The 18,873-nt window shown below is 41.9% G+C and overlaps 1 protein-coding gene across 1 annotated transcript in view; it reads right to left on the bottom strand.

Moving 5' to 3' along the window:
• GLDC (glycine decarboxylase) overlaps nt 1-18,873 on the bottom strand; it is a 98,983-nt gene that overhangs the window by 51,480 nt on the left and 28,630 nt on the right. Inside the window, exons 5-14 of the mRNA XM_060155066.1 lie at nt 15,104-15,181; nt 13,967-14,114; nt 13,077-13,273; nt 11,435-11,531; nt 5,821-5,926; nt 4,328-4,467; nt 3,647-3,727; nt 1,222-1,319; nt 627-711; nt 412-453 (exon numbers count right to left, since the gene is read on the bottom strand). Coding sequence (XP_060011049.1) covers nt 412-453; nt 627-711; nt 1,222-1,319; nt 3,647-3,727; nt 4,328-4,467; nt 5,821-5,926; nt 11,435-11,531; nt 13,077-13,273; nt 13,967-14,114; nt 15,104-15,181 — 1,072 coding nt within the window. The remainder of the gene's footprint in view (nt 1-411; nt 454-626; nt 712-1,221; nt 1,320-3,646; nt 3,728-4,327; nt 4,468-5,820; nt 5,927-11,434; nt 11,532-13,076; nt 13,274-13,966; nt 14,115-15,103; nt 15,182-18,873) is intronic.

An 18,873-nucleotide genomic window follows, 5' to 3' on the forward strand; every position in this document is an offset into this window, starting at 1 on the left:
CAAGAAACAAATTAAAACCTCAAATCTCTACCTTTCTGGCACTGGGGAAGGATTTCTAGAAAGAAGGCTTACGGTTCTTAATTCTATCTGAGCTTAACAACTACAAACTGATAAAAGCTTTCAACGTGGCAGGTTTAAAAGGGTGGTGGGGGAGTTGGGGAAGATAGGAAGACATAAACACTACATGTTTAATGATTTTAATATTTAAAAATAATTTCACCCATAAATCTAAATGATCAGGTTGTGATAAAGTTAGGGTTTCTGCCGAGGCTGTTGAAGAGCAAGGTAAAGGATTACTAAAGCAGTTGTTAAACCACGGTCCCAGGAGCAGCTTTCTCTAGTTATCTGCTTATGTATAAGCCAAGACACTGCCTCTGCTAAGTTCCCTTTTAACAGAAGTGACCTACTTACTGTGAGTTCAGATGAACTGTTGAGCTTCATGGTACAGGACCCCTTGAAGAAGCACAGCCAAAGCGTATTACGTTAGTGACATCCTATGGTGTATCTGATCGGCCCTCCCGTCTCCCCAAATGGTCACCCATTCATCCCTCTTGCAGCCTATTAGATGTGACCCAAAGAGGTGGGTTCAGGGTGGGGTGGGAAGTGGAAATAAAGGCCATAATTACCAGCGGAATCATGCTATGAACAAGGGAAATGTCTTTGTTTTCCAATCTCTTCATATATCGGACAATATTTGTTTCTGAGTGATAGCTGTGAACATAAAACACATGGTTTAGGCCAAAATAGTTAGGTAAGAGCCCATACACATCCTTCTAAGAGGTAAGACACACTGAGATCTACCTTCAACATACAGATCAAATTAGGCCATGGACAACATGCCAACAAAGCATCAGAGGGAAGGGCGTGTACCCCCCATGAAGCTCAGAGGATGCCCTAGGACAAGAAGCCACCTGTGGGCCTAAGAGGAAGAGTTGGAAAGAAGAGGATGTTGAGTTCCTGGGTATGATCTTCATCCTGGCGACTATGCATTGAAACTCCCATCTTCTTGAGAGTAGAATTAGGGGTTATAGTGTCAAGGGAGCACAGCCACCAGGAAATAAGGTGTGCTTCGCCCGGGTTAGAATTGGGATTTAGTAGTGGGTCAGGCTGAGCCACAATAAACCAGGCCATGTCATAGTCAGAATGCCATAGTAGAAGCCACTCTCTACCGTGCTCCCAAGCCACAGCACACAATGCAGAAGTCACACAAACTACACAAACCTGTTGAACACCTGATGTGTGAGGAATGGACTAGTTCTCTTGAAGGCAGTCCCTAGAATACCTCTCTGTTCCTCACCCATGCTTTCAGCAACCAGCTCCTGCATGGAGAGACCACAGAAACTGAAGGGCAGGAAGCATGCCTGGAACCACATGTGAAGAAGGCTTTCCATTCAGCATGTATTCTGACAGAGCACCAGAAATTCCCTACCATCCAACCTCCCACCTCCCTGACCATCCACCCCAGGGATATCTGGCACAGTGCAGTGACAGATGTCAGGGGTCACGCATTGTGGCAATTCTCCAAAACACTGTTTTTAAGTTCTGTGGAACTTAGCCACAGTGAGCAAAGAAAAGTGAACAATTTTTACTGCCAAAGAAAAAAAAGTTGAAATCCCCTGCATGTTCCTTGAATAATGAAGCAAGTTCCAGTAAACTATTTTAAAGGGCTATCTAAAAAGTGACGACCATGATAACACTCAAGTAAAGATTCTCACTTGACATTGCTCTTTTATCTTGGAGAACAATTCTAATAAAATACAAGTGCCAAGACCATTCAGTGGGAGAAAGGACAGTCTCTTCAACAATGGTGCTGAGAAAACTTGATATACACATGCAAAAGAATGGAGTTGGATCCTTATCTTATAAAATATACAAAAAGTAATTCAAAATGGATTAAGGGGACTTCCTTGGTGGCGCAGTGGTTAAGAATCCGCCTGCCAATGCAGGGGACACGGGTTCGAGCCCTGGTCCGGGAAGATCCCACATGCCATGGAGCAACTAAGCCCGTGTCCCACAACTACTGAGCCCATGTGCCACAACTATGGAAGCCCTCGCGCCTAGAGCCTCTGCTCCACAACAAGAGAAGCCACCACAATGAGAAGCCCGCACACCGCAACGAAGAGTAGCCCCTGCTCGCTGCAACTAGAGAAAGCCCGCGTGCAGCAATGAAGACCCAACGCAGCCAAAAACAAATAAATAAATAAATTTATTTTTTTTTAAAAAACGGATTAAGGACCTAAATTTACAAGCTAAAACTCTTAGAAGAAAGTATAGGGGCAAATCTGCCTGACCTTGGATTTGGCAATGGTGTCTTAAATATGACACCAAAAGCATGAGCAACACAAGAAAAAATACAGTGCACTTTTGTGCATTAAGGAACACTATCAAAAAAAATTTTTTTAATTAAAAAAAGGGACACTATCAAGAGAATTAATAGATAACCCACAGAATTAGGGGAAATATTTGCAAATCATATATCTGATAAGCATTTAATATCCAGAATATATAATGAAATACATGGCTTGCTCCTCATTCTGCTCCAGGCCGGTAGTATGAGAGCCCTCAGTGGTTGCTCTGTAAATATTCTTCAGATGCATGGAACAAATATCTGTGATTAAATTTACTGCAGAGCTCTAGAGGGAAGATATTATTCAGCCTTGTTTATTAATTAAAGATTAAAAGAGAACAGTATAATCCTTTTTTGACGATTTACATTTGTTATCTGATACTGAAGTCATCTCTCAAAGAGGACTCAGACAACCAGGACAGCCCTGATCAACACTCTGGAGCCTATTTCTGTCTCCTTCCATTGATTCATTTAACAGATATTTATTAAGTGGCTCCTATGCTCCAGGCCTTGTAGAGTGCTCTGATGAATACCTTGTCACAGGTCTAGGTAGCTGACATCTCTCTTCCATCCCACAGACTCTCCTGCTCACATGTCCCTGCTATTTCATCATTTTAGAAACCAACTCAGTCTCACTAAACTGTTTCTAGTTCTCATATAACCTCTCTCCTGCTAGCCTTTGTGGCTGCTTTTCCCAGTGTCTGGAACACCTCTGGCCCCATCCTCCTTCTTCTCAACTGTGTCTGGATAGCTCCTACTCATCTCTCAGGTCTCAGCTTAGGACAGTTTCTTCCAAGTGCTGGTGAGAAGCCCCCTCCACTCTGTGCTCAGAGAGCATCTTTGGACAGTGCCCATCATAGGACATCATCTGGATTGCAGTCTTTTGCCTGTTTGGATCCTCATTAGACTATAAGCTCCAAAAGGGCGGGAAGTATGTCTGATTTACCACTAGCCTCAGGGCACAGCATAAGACCTGGCACATATTAGGTCAGTTTTCCCAGAATCAACATAACCAAGATGCCTATGCCATGAATCTTTGTATTAGGAATAGTTTCAGTTAAACACCATTAACAATCCTTCCAACTAGCCTTGCAGCTCAGTCCTGGCTAGGGCCCACGGCAGTGACCTCTATCAGCAGTCACAGTAGCAAGGGACAATCGGTGGCATAATTTTAACGTAGGCCACCTAATGTCATTCCTGCGCCCCCTCACACTCACACTCAGGCCCATAAGAGGCAAAGCCATCTGTGACACCTCCTCAAATAGTCATTATGAGGAATGTGAATTTTGATTTACTTACTGCAGATGACTCACAGCTGAAGATCCACAGCAAGTCATCCAGATCTTTTTCATTGACTGTTTCATCAAGAGAAATACCAAGCTATAGAAACGAAAATGAAAGGGGAAACATCAGCTCGAAATGCCAAGATCAGTGCAGAAACTCCAAGAGAGGTCAAAGGGGAGAAAGTGCTGGACAAAACTCTCAGTTGTTCTAAAATAACAGGCTATCATTATGTCCAAGTTGGCCCTTGGGCAAAGTAGGCTAGACCAGTCCCAAACGTCAAAAGATTGAGCGTTTTACAGCCACTTCTGGACTCTAAAAGAGTCCAATGGCTGCAGGGCACTCCTTTTGGTACTAGATATGCTCACTTTTTTCTTCCCTTAACTTACCTTATCATATCACTTATCGTAGCCTTTACCTTGAACAGTCATATTGTGAATGAAGGAGTATTATGAGCAAAATATGTGCCTAAGAGTCCCATATATGAAAACACAACATCTTAAGGAAAGCTGACACTGGATTATCATTTAAAAGGCCACAATGTTCCAAACTGAAAATGAAATTTGTTTACAAAGAAGTTGTGCCCAAAGGTCCAATACTGATTTTTTTTAAATAAAGAGAAATTTTAATGAGAAAAGTCATAAAAATTTATAGAATTTGTACAACAAACAAACAAATGAAACTGAAAGTCTGACTTACTGTGTGATCCTCAAACAGCCGAATATTTATTTGCCGCTGAGCAGCCCTGCCCAAGACCTCCTTCACTGAGCAGCCACACTGAATCTTCAAAGTGTCAAAGAACAAGTCGTGCTGGAGTTGGTGTCCTGCTCTCTTGAGACCTAGACAAGATAGGATAGCCACCGGTCTCTATGTAGAAACCAGACCCTCTGCCACTGACGCTTCACAGAAGCGTACCCAGTGTTTTGGTCGGTGCTTTTTTTAAAAAAAGTAGGACTTCCCTGGTGGTACAGTGGTTAAGAATCCACCTGCCAATGCAGGAGATACAGGTTCAAGCCCTGGTCCGGGATGATCCCACATGCCACGGGGCAACTAAGCCCCTGCACCACAACTACTGAGCCTGCACTCTAGAGTCTGCGAGCCACAACTGCTGAAGCCCATGCACCTAGAGCCCGTGCTCCACAACAAGAAAAGCAACCGCGATGAGAAGCCTGTGCATCACAGCAAAGAGTAGCCCCTGCTCGCCGCAACTAGAGAAAGCCCGCGTGCAGCAACAAAGACCCAACACAGCCAAAGATAAATAAATTTTTTTTAAAAAAAAGGTAAATTGTTTATTATTATGCTACAGAAAGTTGTGAAATACATATAAAAATGGAGAAAAAAATCACCATAATCACCATCCAGAAATAACTAGTGGTTACTCCTTGCTATAGATTCCTCTAGAAGGGGGTGTGTGTGTGTGTGTGTGTGTGTGTGTGTGTGTGTGTGTGTGTGTGTGTGTGTAATATATCACGTACATATACTTCTTTACCCTTTTTTAAAAAATTTAATGTAGCATGAAGATTTTGCTTTTCTACAGATCAAAACCCCTATCATTATTTTTAATGGCTATATAATATTCAAACTTAAATTATGTACCATAATTTAACTAATTACTTATTATTGGACGTTTAGGCTGTTTCCAAGATTGTGCTATTGTAAATAATGTTTCAATGCACACCCTTTACATCATTATCTGATTATTTCCTTTAGATACATTCCTAGAATTTCTGTATCAAATTGTAGGCGCATTTTAAAAGCTTTTAACACAGATTGTTTAAGTGCCTTCATAAAAGTCATACCAATATCAGGATTCTTTTTAATCTCTGCCAATGTAATGAGAGAAACACTATTTTTTTCTTTCAATTTACATTTCTTTGATTAATAGTGAGGTTGAAATTATATATGTTCATTTTTATACTTTCTTTTAAAATTACATTTAATGTCCTTTGTCCAGTTTTCTCTCAGGGTGTTCATTCTTCTTGTGTATGGGGTGGGGGGACTGAGGAAGAGCTCACTATATTAAATATATTAACACTCAGTCTGTCATAGGTGTTGAAAATATTATTCCTAGGTTTTTATTTGACTCTTAATTTTGCATGTAGTATTAGACATGCAGTGAGTTTTCAATTTTATTTACTCACATGTATCAGTCTTGTTATAACCAAAAGTTTTAAAACAGAAAACTGACTCACCTTCAGACAAAATCAAAGTGGCATTATGTACCCTCCTAGCAATATGTTCCAGCCCGTGGGACCCATGGTAGATTGCAAACATTGCAGCCATATTCGCCAAGAGAGCCTAAAACGACAAAGAGCTTTTAAAGAATCATGTTCAACAATGTGATATCAGGAAGATGATTAGTGGGAGGGACTGTTGTTCTGACTTGAGATGCCAAAACTAAAAGCAGGTACAAAGCAAAATGATCAGACTCCCTGCCTTCTCTATGATAGCTGGAGAACATTTATAACCTGCCCAACCATCTGAGGGGTAAATACAGCATCCAAGACACCCTAGCGTCACTATACTAAACCTTTGAATGTGACCATTAGTAAGGCGCTCCATCCATGCAACATAATCATCCCATAAAGGGGAAGATCAGGCTGTCATCAGACATGGAGATGCAATATTTAATGTTGGAAGATAGTGGAACAACAAAGACCTCAGGGGAAAACGGTGAGATCTAAGAATTTTATGCTCAATAATACAGTTCTTCAAGGATAAAAGCAAGAAAAATTTTCAAACACACAAGAAGTCAGGGAGTATAATTCTCTTGAAGCCTTAAATAAAACACTAGAAACTGAATTTCAGCCAACCAAGAGGTGAATGGTGAATCTATGCAAAGGACCACCAAAGATGAAAATGCAGGACGCAGGGGAATAAAACCAAAATGAGTTGGCAGGAGATATATTAGGAAGGGAAAACCAAAACCTACCGGCTTATTCCCTGCTGACAGTAAGGTCACTTTCTCAGGTAAAGATATCTCTCCTGACCGTTGATTGAAGTTTCACAAAAATATTTACAGGGAAGTGTGTATCCTAGTGTGACAGAATAGGAAAGAATGGCACTAGAATCTCTCAGAGACTCAGGGATGGAATCCAGCATAGGGAGCAAGGTAGGGACCACTGTCATGGCATCTTGGGTCAGGGAGGAGGATAAAAAGAGGATGGCAAGGGTCAGAAACCAAAATGAGGGCCAATGTGGGGGAAAATCATGGAGGGCCACCTCCTGTCTCTTCTCTCTCTCGCCCTATCCCTCACCTGCTTTTCCACCCTAGATCCTACCAACCAGCAGCCTTCTAACCATGCAATATCACCCTAGGTAACTGACCCAAACTCTAATCTCAGACTCCTCACCTGCTTAGTCCATTCAATTCTCCCACAGCCCCTCCCATCTCATTGGTCCAGCACCATGGTTTCTATGAGTTTCCAGTCCCACTAAAGTGACTTTTGTCCTAATGTACTAGGTCAGCAGTTCAAGGTCCACCTTCATGTTCAATCATCCCAAGGTGGGAAGGGGCACATTACAGAACAGAAACACTACTCAGATGAGAAACACAGTGCTTTAAAGTTGGATGATGTTCAATATCAGATCTATTTTGTTAGGTACCCATTTCCTCTGTGAGGCTGTTAGAAGGAATCTCTCTGGGATCACTGCAAAAATGGCAGAAAGTGAAATCAGAGTCAATAAAGAAAATAAGGAAAAGAAGACATCAGAGAACACTACAGTAGACTTTCTTGGACCAAGTGCCAGAGAGGGTACAGACACTCTTGTGGACTCTGTATAACAATTAGAAATAAATACAGAAGAACCACAACACATTATAGCTATGGAGAGGGCATGTCTGAAGTAAAACATCCATAATATAGTGTATCATGGCTCATGGCTATGCTGCCTGGGAATAAAAACTCAGGCTTGATGTTCACAGAATGCTCTGGAAGCCTCCCATCACAGAGGTTTTGTGGAGGTTGATTCATGTCACTTTTTAAACTAGAGATCATTCTTTCTACAAAGAGGAGACTGTATCAGCGAACTGACCAACAAATTAATGAAAAGTACAAAGTCACTTTTAGAAATCCTGGTAAGGCATTAGAGTATCAAAGGAAGTTCAGAGAAACAGAGAGACCAAGAAGATTCAAATTTCTTTGATAATCTGACAAACAACATAATTAGGATGCTTAAAGTAATCAAAAGTGAGTCATGGGGACTTCCCTGGTGGCGCAGTGGCTAAGAATCTGCCTGCCAATGCAGGGGACACGAGTTTGAGCCCTGGTCCAGCAAGATCCCACAAGCCCGTGCACCACAACTACTGAGCCCATGCTCTAGAGCCCGCAAGCCACAACTACTGAGCCCACGTGCCACAACTACTGAAGCCCACGCACCTAGAGCCCGTGCTCCGCAACAAGAGAAGCCACCACAATGAAAAGCCCGTGTGCCGCAACAAAGAGTAGCCCCTGCTCGCCCCAACTAGAGAAAGCCCACGTGCAGCAATGAAGACCCAACGCAGCCAAAAATAAATAAATAAAATAAATTTATTTTTTAAAAAAAGTGAATCATGAAAGGATGCTCAAAATCATTAGTTATTAGGTAACTGCAAATCAATCCCACGGTGAGATATCACTTCACACCCACTAGGACAGCTATAACCAAAAAGAGGAACAGTAACAAGTACAGGTGAAAATGTGGAGAAATTACAACCCTCATATACTGGTGGAGGGAATGTAAAATGGTGCAGCCACTTCAGAAAAGAGTCTGGAAGTTCCTCAATTAGTTCAACATAGAGTTACCAATGACCCAGAAATTCTATTTCTAGGAATATACCCAGGAGAACTGAAAATATATGTCCCCACAAAAACTCATACACAAATGTGCATAGCAGCCTTATTCAAAGTACCCCAAAGTGGAAGCAACCTAAATGCCCATCAATTGATGAATGGATTAACAAAATATGATATATCCATACAATGGGATATTCTTCAGCCATAAAAAAGAATGAAGTATTGATTCCTGATACTGTAGGGGTTCCAAACAGGCCTCCCTAACATCTGCCACTTTAGCACGTGGATTATTTTGAGTTCAGGCAATGGAGACCTTCTGGGCTCAAGAGAAACTACTGCTCCTCCCTTAACTGCCCAGAAGAATTTAAATTGAGGATTTTTCCCAGAAAAGGAGTTATTACCAAAGATAAATTTTATCTAAGTGGCCCCATCTATATGGCAGAACAAACAACTAATTACCAGACATCTTGTTCTTCTTCTTATCATCCAGTGAATGGCCCTCCCATGCTTGGAAGCACCTGGCCCCTATCCTATTCCTTAGCCCAGGATGACATGTATAACCTTATTTACTTTTCTGTCCTTTAACCTCTCATGTATGTGGGGTCTCTGAGCCTCTCATATATGTATGTATGTATAAAATGTCATTTTCTCCTGTTAATCTGTCTCATATCAATTTAATTCTTAGACCAGCTAGAAGAACCTAGAAGGTTAGACGAAAAAATTTTCTTTTCCTTCCCAATTCTACAACGTGGATGAACCTTGAAAACATTATCTCAAATGAAGGAAACCAGGCACAAAAGGCCACATATTGTATGATCTCATTTATATGAAATATCCAGAATAGGCAAATCCATAGACAGAAAGGAGATAAGTGGTCACCAGGGGCTGAAGGGAGGCGAGAAGGATAGGAAGTGACTGCTTAATGGGAACAAGTTTCTTTTAGGGGTGATAAAAATATCCAGAAATGAAATGCTGGTGATGGTTACCCAACTTTGTGAAAATACTATCAACCATTGAACGGTGTACTTTAAATGGGTGAATTATATGCAGAGTTAAATCTCAATAAGAGAGCTAATGAAATGTAAATTATACATCAATACCCCTGGACTTCAGAAAAAGCTAATGAAAGCCTGTGGTGGAAGTTGAGAAATAAGAGAATATAAAGAAGAAGATATGATGCAAATTCAGACACCTGTAGAAATGTCACAAGTTTACAGAAAGATTTTTTTTTAATGAATTCAGTAATGCGTTTTCAGAGATTTAAAAAAAAAAAGTTCTCGGGGCTTCCCTGGTGGCGCAGTGGTTGAGAGTCTGCCTGCCGATGCAGGGGACGCGGGTTCGTGTCCGGGTCCAGGAGGATCCCACATGCCGCGAAGCAGCTGGGCCCGTGAGCCATGGCCGCTGAGCCTGCGCATCCGGAGCCTGTGCTCCACAACGGGAGAGGCCACAACAGTGAGAGGCCTGCATAACGCAAAAAAAAAAAAAAAAAAAAAAATTTCTGCACCATCAGTGATGCAAAACTAAGAGAAGTCCAGGTGGACCCTACAACACTCAAAAGGAATGGGGCAGCCTTGAGAAGAACACGGAAGAGGTGCTACAAGAAGAAGGCTGGAGTAATGACATAGAGTGCTCAAGGAACAGCTTAAAAAATATCAGTCATCTCCGAACAAAAGAGAATAATTATAGGCCTACAAAGAAAATGACACTGGCATCACAAGCAATTGTTTCATGCAACCAGTTATGAGAAGAAACACGTGAGATGAAATAGACAATGGAGAGTTAGAAAATCTCCAGAATAAGAAAATGAAAATCAGAGAAGACAGGGTATGACTATCTCTAGGGCAAACATCATTTTATTCATTGCTGAAAAACAGAGACCTCTTATGATCCAAGTTAAATAATGAAATATCAGCTATCCATGAACTGGAAGGAAAAAAGTAGGAATGTAACTTTTGCTCATTGTAGAATGCCCAAGTTAACCTGGAAAATTAATTCAAACCTTGAAGCAGAAAGCCCTTAGTGCACTTATGATCAGAAAGACACGTTCTGGAAGAACATGAGCAGAAAGCAGCAGAGGAAGGGAAGATACGTAAGCAGGGAATTCAACAAATGAAGGGTAAACTACAGAAAGTAAAGGCATCACATAAAGATCAATTTGCTGTCAACAGAGGACAAGCTTGTGACAACTGGCTTCTTCCTGCAATACTAGAGGAGCTCTTCCCTGAAAAGCAGCCGCCTCCCTGAGACAAAAAGGATAATACAGGAAAACCAACTGAGGAAACTATTTCAACCACCAATGGATATGGAGCAAACTATAAGCAGACCTTATCATCTACTCCCTCCCTGGAGAGGCCTTCTAAAAGCCGGCGGTGGTGCTGTGAGCCAATGCTCTGAGAGGAAGAACACTGCACTGCCTACTGGGGTATCTGTGAGATCTCTCCCTTTCCCTGACCCCAAATGGAAGAGAACTGAGAATGGATTATATGCTCAGGAGTGGTCCTCCACCTGATCCTAGGAACTGGCTGGATGTCAGAAAACACTGCTCCCTCTAACCTGAGACCTTGGGCAACGTTCAGGTAACTCCTCCTCTTTTGTCCCATACATTTCAGAAATGTCTCTATGAGTTCCCAGTAAGAGTACCCCATGGCCACCACCGGCTGGCCAATCTGGACTATCCCCTCAGTACAGTCACCTCAAGCACCTTCACCTTGCCTTCCTCACACTAACCTGGAGGGCCTCCATCTCAGCTCTAAGAGGAGGTGCCCCAGTCACCACCCATAATGGACCTGCCCTGTGGCCAAGAATGCCAGAGACCCTAACAGGTGAAGGGTGTGCATACATGGAACCACAGTAAAATACATTGTATTGGCGTTCTGACAAGACCACAATGCTTCTCTACCAACAAGATCTTGACATTTTTGGTGTGCACACTGCTCAGTGGATGAATGAAGCAACAACTCAGTAAATGAACAAGTAGCTCATTGCTGTAGACTGTAAGACATTCAGTGAGCAGGTCAGGTATGTGATCTACCTGAGCTGTACAGATGTTGCTGGTAGCCTTGTCTCTCCGGATGTGTTGCTCCCTGGTTTGAAGAGCAAGACGATACACTTCTTTTCCACTGGCATCTCTGGACCAAGAATAAAACATCTGGTTAGTACAGATCATTATAGCACCAGGAGTTGCCATAAATAGAACTGCTTCTTTCCTTCCCACCTTTAAGTGAATTCAGCAAAGTTACTTAGGTGTAAGGCCATAAAGAAACAATTTCCAAACCATCTTCTTCTAAAGGGGACTGTTAATTTTCAGTTTGTACTTTGAGGATTTGAGGCACTGAGATATATACAATAAGCTGGGAACTTTAAAAGAAAATTTTCCAGGAATCACCCAGCCTAATAAAATGATGGTGATTGAGGATTAAACTTCACTCTGAGCTTCTTGGCAGACTCAGAGAAAAGGGAAATACCCGACAAAGGAAACAGAATTTCTATACTAGAAATCTAAAGCAACTATATGGCTATAAATAAAGGATGTTAACAACCTAACACTTGTCTCTAATAACATTTCTCCTTTCTTAATACAATTAAAAATCTAGATAACCACAAAGATTCAGCAGTCTTAGCCTTTATTTCATCAAACTCTCAGGTCCACTTTCCAGAAAGGTAAGAAGTTCAATACAAAAATCAGAAGATGATAACTGATATATGAAACTCTTTTAAATTAGAAAACCCTCTGTCACATCTCATCTGGTGAAGAGACATCATTGAAAGAAAATGTAATGTAAGAATACTTAAAGAAACTATTATTTTTTACATTAAAAAGCAAAGTGCCTTTTGCCATCATGTGACAAAGTGTAAGTATTTCAGAACTTCTCATCACTAGCACATCATTCACTAATTCAGACTCTTCACTTACATTAATAGCCCAGCTTTATGAAAGGTCAAAAACAATATGCTAAAGTTCCACAGTAATAATCATGGCATTCATCTCAATTCTCAACCCGAGGATTTTCATCAATGAGAAGCACTCAAGGAAGTACATTTGGAAATTACTCAAATGGCCAAAGGGCAGGCCTCTAGGAAATAATGTAGGTCACACCCAATGTGTGCATGGTAATCTCTTATTGCACTTGTCTTTACATAGCCATGTGGCATGTTAATACTTTTGAGAAAGAAACTAGTTAGATATAAAACACACTTAAAATATTCAGTCTCTCAAGACTTTCATCAATCTAAAATTCATTTCTATGACTTCAATACAAATATGCTATAAATTGTAAACATACTTTTCCAAATATGCACAAATTCATGGCATTCGAGAAGAGGTACATGGCATTTGAGAAAGGCCAGGTATGGGATAATGGGGGGGGTGTGTGTGTGTGTATGGGATAATGGGATGTGTGTGTGTGTGTGTGTGTGTGTGTGTGTGTGTGTGTGTGTTGGGATGGGGTTGGGGAGTAGGTAGGGCATTGATACCCCAAACATTCATACCCCAAATACATTCTCTCTTCTGACTCTATGTTTACATTTCCTTAATCGACCCAAAATGGCCCAGTTAAATTCGACCCAAAATGGCCCAGTTAAATTCAAAGAGAAATCAACAACTTTTGTGATCAAGAGAAGGAGCAGGAAAACCCATAACCACAATAAAAGGGAAGAAACATGAGCTGCTTTACCTTGTTACCCCCACCATTCTTCCAGGCATCATCCTCACCAAACTTTCTCTGACAGCAAAAAAGGCTGCATGTGGTCCGCCATAGCCCAGAGGCACCCCAAATCTCTGTGAGCTGCCCAGGGCAACGTCCACCCCAAATTCTCCGGGAGGCCTCAGGATACACAGAGCTAGAAGGTCAGTAGCACAGCAGGCCAAGCTCTAGAAAGGAAACAAGAGAAAATGGACAAGGTTGTGACCTTCCCTGAGACCACTGGAAGGATAGCAAATTATCTCCATTATAGGCAGACTGGCAGAGTTGGTTCCGTATCCTGTGAAATTTATTTACTCATTCATTCATTTAAAATATTTACTGAGTGCCTACTATGTGCCAGGAACCAGTGAAGAAAACAAACTTGAAAAAAGGAGGTTGGAAGGAGGCAGTTTTACCTTACCAAGTGATAAAGGTGTGGAAATTAAAACACACCAAAAAGAGAAACAATAATAGGGCTTCTCTGGTGGTGCAGTGGTTAAGAATCCGCCTGCCAATGCAGGGGACATGGGTTCAGCCCTGGTCCAGGAAGATCCCATATGCCTCAGAGCAGCTAAGCCTGTGTACCACAACTACTGAGCCTGTGCTCTAGAGCCGGCGAGCCACAACTACTGAAGCCTGCATGCCTAGAGCCTGTGCTCCGCACAAGAGAAGCCACCGCAACGAGAAGCCCTTGCACCGCAACGAAGAGTAGCTCCCGCTCACCGCAACTAGAGAAAGCCCGCGCGCAGCAACGAAGCCCCAACGCAGCCAAAAAGAAATTAAACAAACTTTTTTTAAAAATCATGCTAAAAAGAGTAACAATAATAATTCAAAATTGAGACACACCTCCATGGACCCCCCACAAGGAGAGGTTTGCCTACCCCAGCCTGATGGGCTCTCTCCACGAGCTCCGTGAAGTCTTCCACCTTCCCCTCGGTGTCTGGGTACTGGAACAGCGCTCCACTGACATCTTTTCCACTGAAGTCCATTTCATGGGGTAACTTCAGCTCAATGAGGACTCCGGCATACCTGAAAAGACAGAAGACAAAGAACCACCATGCTTTTGGTTTACAGGGAAAGTCAAATCATCTACAGTTTCTTTTCCACGTTAGAGCATGCGTATTCTGTGTCCTTCCTCAGTGCCCCCACCCCCTACCCTATCCCAACACGCACACACCCCCATTCCACACCCAGCCCTTCAGTGGTAACTGTGCTTCACACCAACTCACCTGCAGCCACTGTTAGCACCTCCCCTCCCGCTTTCCTGTCAGAACCTGTGCCTGAGACAAGAGCAGAAACATGCCTTCCTAGGGCTAAACAACCACTACCTGCAACTACACAGCCATTGCCACTTTGACCTTGGATAGGTCTTAGGTGAGTGGAAAACCTCAGTAAGACAGGGAAGAAGACCTTCCTTAGGTTCCTGAAACTATCTAATTCCTATCATATGTCAGAAAACCACTTCTGAAGGAATGGTGGTATGGGATTGGGGGAAAGGCTTTTACAAGGAGAAAGTAAATAAACACACCCACATGCGGTAGTTGTGCTGTGTCTGTTTTATCTGATTACAGCACTTAAAAAATATAATCTGCTTTCAGCTACATCATACTAAACTAGGTATTATGTGGATTCCCTATGGGCCATGTTTGCAGGAATATATACAAAATCAGAACAGTTGTGTGAGAGTTCCATTTTTACCCTGTGCTTTTCAAACTTTTCAAAACACTGTTGAAACTATTTTAATATTAATTTTCTTTTTTGTAAAAAAGAACACAAAACAATGTGTTCTTTTTGTAAAATATAAAGCAAAGGTGACCAAATCCACTGTGTATTTTTTCCTGAATTCTGACACATCTTACTCACCAGTGAGGTCATGGGAAGAAAGTGGGAGGGAAAGTAAAATTCAATAACCCCAGCTTAAACCAGGTTCAACTCCAGTCAGTTTGGAAATTAGAGGAAGAAACAGCAGAGATGAGCATAATATTATCCGAGTTCAAAATACAAATAAAATTAATTACTTGGCTCGAGTCTGGACGACAGCTATTGTCTGTGAGTGGCAACGAGGGTCAACAAAAAACTTCCTCCTCTTGTTGTGTCTGTTGAAAAGAAAAATCCCAATTCGAACATGAACATTAAAGAAATCAGAGTATCGTCTAAGAATGCAAAGCAAAGATGGTACTTAAGGAAAGTCTGAGCATAGGATAAAAAATAATGAGTCATTAATAACTAATAGTGACATTTCCTGATTAGAATTTCACTGAAATCCAATTCCCATTTTAACCCCATTTAGCAAAATCAATCTTAAACTGGTTTAAATTTTTAAAAATATGCTATGAGGTAAAGAAGATGTGGCACATATATACAATGGAATATTACTCAGCCATAAAAAGAAACGAAATTGAGTTATTTGTAGTGAGGTGGATGGACCTAGAGTCTGTCACACAGAGTAAAGTAAGTCAGAAAGAGAAAAACAAATACCGTATGCTAACATATATATATGGAATCTAAGAAAAAAAAAAGGTCATGAAGAACCTAGGGGCAAGATGGGAATAAAGACACAGACTTACTAGAAAACGGACTTGAGGATATGGGGAGGGAGAAGGGTGAGCTGTGACAAAGTGAGAGAGAGGCATGGACATATATACACTATCAAACGGAAAACAGCTAGTGGGAAGCAGCAGCACAGCACAGGGAGATCAGCTCGGTGCTTTGTGACCACCTAGAGGGGTGGGATAGGGAGGGTGGGAGGGACACGCAAGAGGGAAGAGATATGGGAACATATGTATATGTATAACTGATTCACTTTGTTATAAAGCAGAAACTAACACACCATTGTAAAGCAATTATACTCCAATAAAGATGTTAAATATATATATATATATATACTATGAGGAAAAAGAAAGAAAAGGGTAGTGATTAGGTGCGAGTAGGAACAAAAAACTAAGTCTTCTAGATAAAATCATCTGAGAAGTTTATTGCCAAAGGAGCATTTAGAGATTATCTAAACCAAGTGTCCTCATTCAAAGGAAGCGGAGAAGAACTCAGATAGGTTGTGATACGTGCAGGTGCTACACAGCTATGGAAGGAACTGCGTTGGGTCTAAGACCCAAATTCAGGAAGTTCTCTAACAGTCCATAGTTTCAGGAAACAAAACTGATGGGGATGCAGAACATTTTGTGTATCACAAGCGCATCTGGGTAAAAAGAAATGAGTGGAGGATACAAGTATATTGTATAAAAAGGAAGATCCACACGACCAGTTAACAGCAAGTTTCTCAATGGAATGCGACTGAGAAACAGCAAGGTTTACTTGTCATTATATCCTTCTCTACTATTTGAAATTTTCCACTATGAACAGGTATTATTCTTATAATAAGCATAAATTCAATAGAGTAGGTAGAGTTGGGAGATACAAAAGTAACTGTCCAATACACAAAGCCTTTCAAAGTCTATATCTAAATAACTCTGGAGAGAAGAGCTATCTAAGCCTAAATGACCTCGGATGGAAACAAAAACACTGCTATTTAAGAAAACATTTCCTAAAGATAAGAAACACAAGGTTGCTTCTCAAGGGTAAAATTAAATGCAGGATGGAAGGTATGAGAATTAAGAGAGAGGAAGCAAATCCAGCACTTGCAGAGTGTGCGTTGCCCAGTGACTCTATTAAGCTCAGGAGAGAACCCCTGACCCATCAACTACAAAGGTCTCAGCTTCTGGGCTTCCCTGGTGGCGCAGTGGTTGAGAGTCCGCCTGCCGATGCAGGGGACAGGGGTGACACGGGTTCGTGCCCCGGCCCGGGAAGATCCCACATGCCGTGGAGTGGCTAGGCCCGTGAGCCATGGCCACTGAGCCTGCGCGTGAGATGAAAGCTTTTACTCAGAAAAAGGGGATGGAGGTGGGGGATGGGAGAGCAGCGAGAAGGTGGATGAGGAAGAGAGAAGGTGAAAAGAAGTGAAAAGCTTAGACTAGGAACGGCATTCTCCCCCCCACCCCCTTGCTGTCCCTAAGATAACAGGAAGAAGAGCCTGAACCTACCCCTGGGACTGCTTGGGAAGCAGAAGGGCCTGGAACTTAGAGGTCTCCATATCTGCCCCGTGAGTTCGAGGTTCACAACTGCAACACTGTGATTTATAGGAAGTAAATATTTGGTCATTCAGATGACCAAGATATATTTCTCATATATATTTGGTCTTTGTCCACAGTTCCTGGCTCACAGCTCCCAAAAACCACTGGAATTTTCTAAGTGTGAAAAGTGATCAAGGTGTCATTTGTAATGTTAATGAGGTGACTTTTGCATCCCACAGAGGAATGAGGGCTGGTTGCTAAAGGAGCCAACCGTGTGATTAGAGGGTTGGAACTTTCAGTTCTACACCCTGAGCTCCAGGGAAGGAAGAGGGGCTGGAGGCTGAATCAATTGCCAATGGCCAAGATTTAATCACTCGTGTCTATGTAGTGAAGCCTCCATAAAAAACCCAAAGGGTAGGATTTGGAGAGCTTCTGGACTGGTGAACATGAGATTTGGGAAGAATGGGGAGCTCTGAGGGAGCATGGAAGCTCTGACCCTTTCAACATACCCAGCCCTATGCATCCCTTCTGCCTGGCTGTTCCTTGATAATAAACTGGTTCTAGTAAGTAAAATGTTTCTCTGAGTTCTGTGCGCTGCTCTGAGGAGGGGGTCATGAAAATTCCAGTCGATTGAATACAGGTAACAACCTGTACTTGAGAATGGCACCCTGAGTTGGAGGGGGTTGTTGGACACCAGCAGATGTTTGTTCATTTGTTTTCAGGTGTGAGAGGAACCCCCCTCCCTGACTGGAATTGGTACCAGAATCCATTTAACCACCCCTCAAGTCTGTGGAAGCCAAGAAAGAGACTTACATGGGCATTCAGAGTGTAAACAAAGAATGTTACCCGCCAGTTCCACAAGGATCAAACCATTAGCCACTGCAGTCAACCCAGTCAGTCGACTAGGGCCAGCCCCCCAAAACCTCAGACAGACACATCATCAATGTGGGCAGATTTCCCTACCAGATGACCATCTACATGAGAATTCTACCTGGAGGGAAGGTAAACTCAAATGTATTCTCGAGGCAATGAACAAAAGAAGGTGAGGAGCTGAAGAATGATTATCAACTAAATACTAACCAAAGTTAACCATGACCCAGCAATTCTACTTCTAGAAATGCATCCTCAGGAAATAATCAGAACTTCTGACAAAGATCTATCCTACAGATGCACAAAAATACCATTAATAACAGTGAAAAATGGGAATAAACAATGTATAACAATAGAGGTGAGGTTACATAAATTATGGTACTTCCATGCAAATGAATATTGCTATGTAGCCAATAAAAGCCACAGTTTAGAAAGCTGACTAAAGAAATGGGGAAATGTTCACAAAATATTGTTAAATAGAAAAAGAAAAGCTATAAAACATTAAATACAACCTGAGAAGAATATTCTTCATAAAACAGGGTGATGCTTATTTACATATTACATTGCAGATTGCTAGTTCCTACCCAATATCCATTCTCCCTGTCACCCATAGTAACAGAACCCCAATATGTAGGAGGCAGCAATGTGCCCATCTGAAAAAAACTGCATTTCCACAGGTCACTTGTAGGTAGGGGTGGTCAATGAAGCATAAGTAAATTGTTGAGTGGAGGCTTCCAAAACACTATTTAAAGAGAGCTTATTTCGCTAGAAGTACCCTTTACTTCTTCCTGAATGCAGGCGTCATGGCTAGAGCTCCAGCAGTCATCTTGTGACCAGGAGGGCTGTGGACGGGA

The sequence above is a fragment of the Lagenorhynchus albirostris genome, chromosome 7 (assembly GCF_949774975.1).
Source record: "Lagenorhynchus albirostris chromosome 7, mLagAlb1.1, whole genome shotgun sequence".
In the NCBI taxonomy this organism is placed as follows: Eukaryota; Metazoa; Chordata; class Mammalia; order Artiodactyla; family Delphinidae; genus Lagenorhynchus; species Lagenorhynchus albirostris.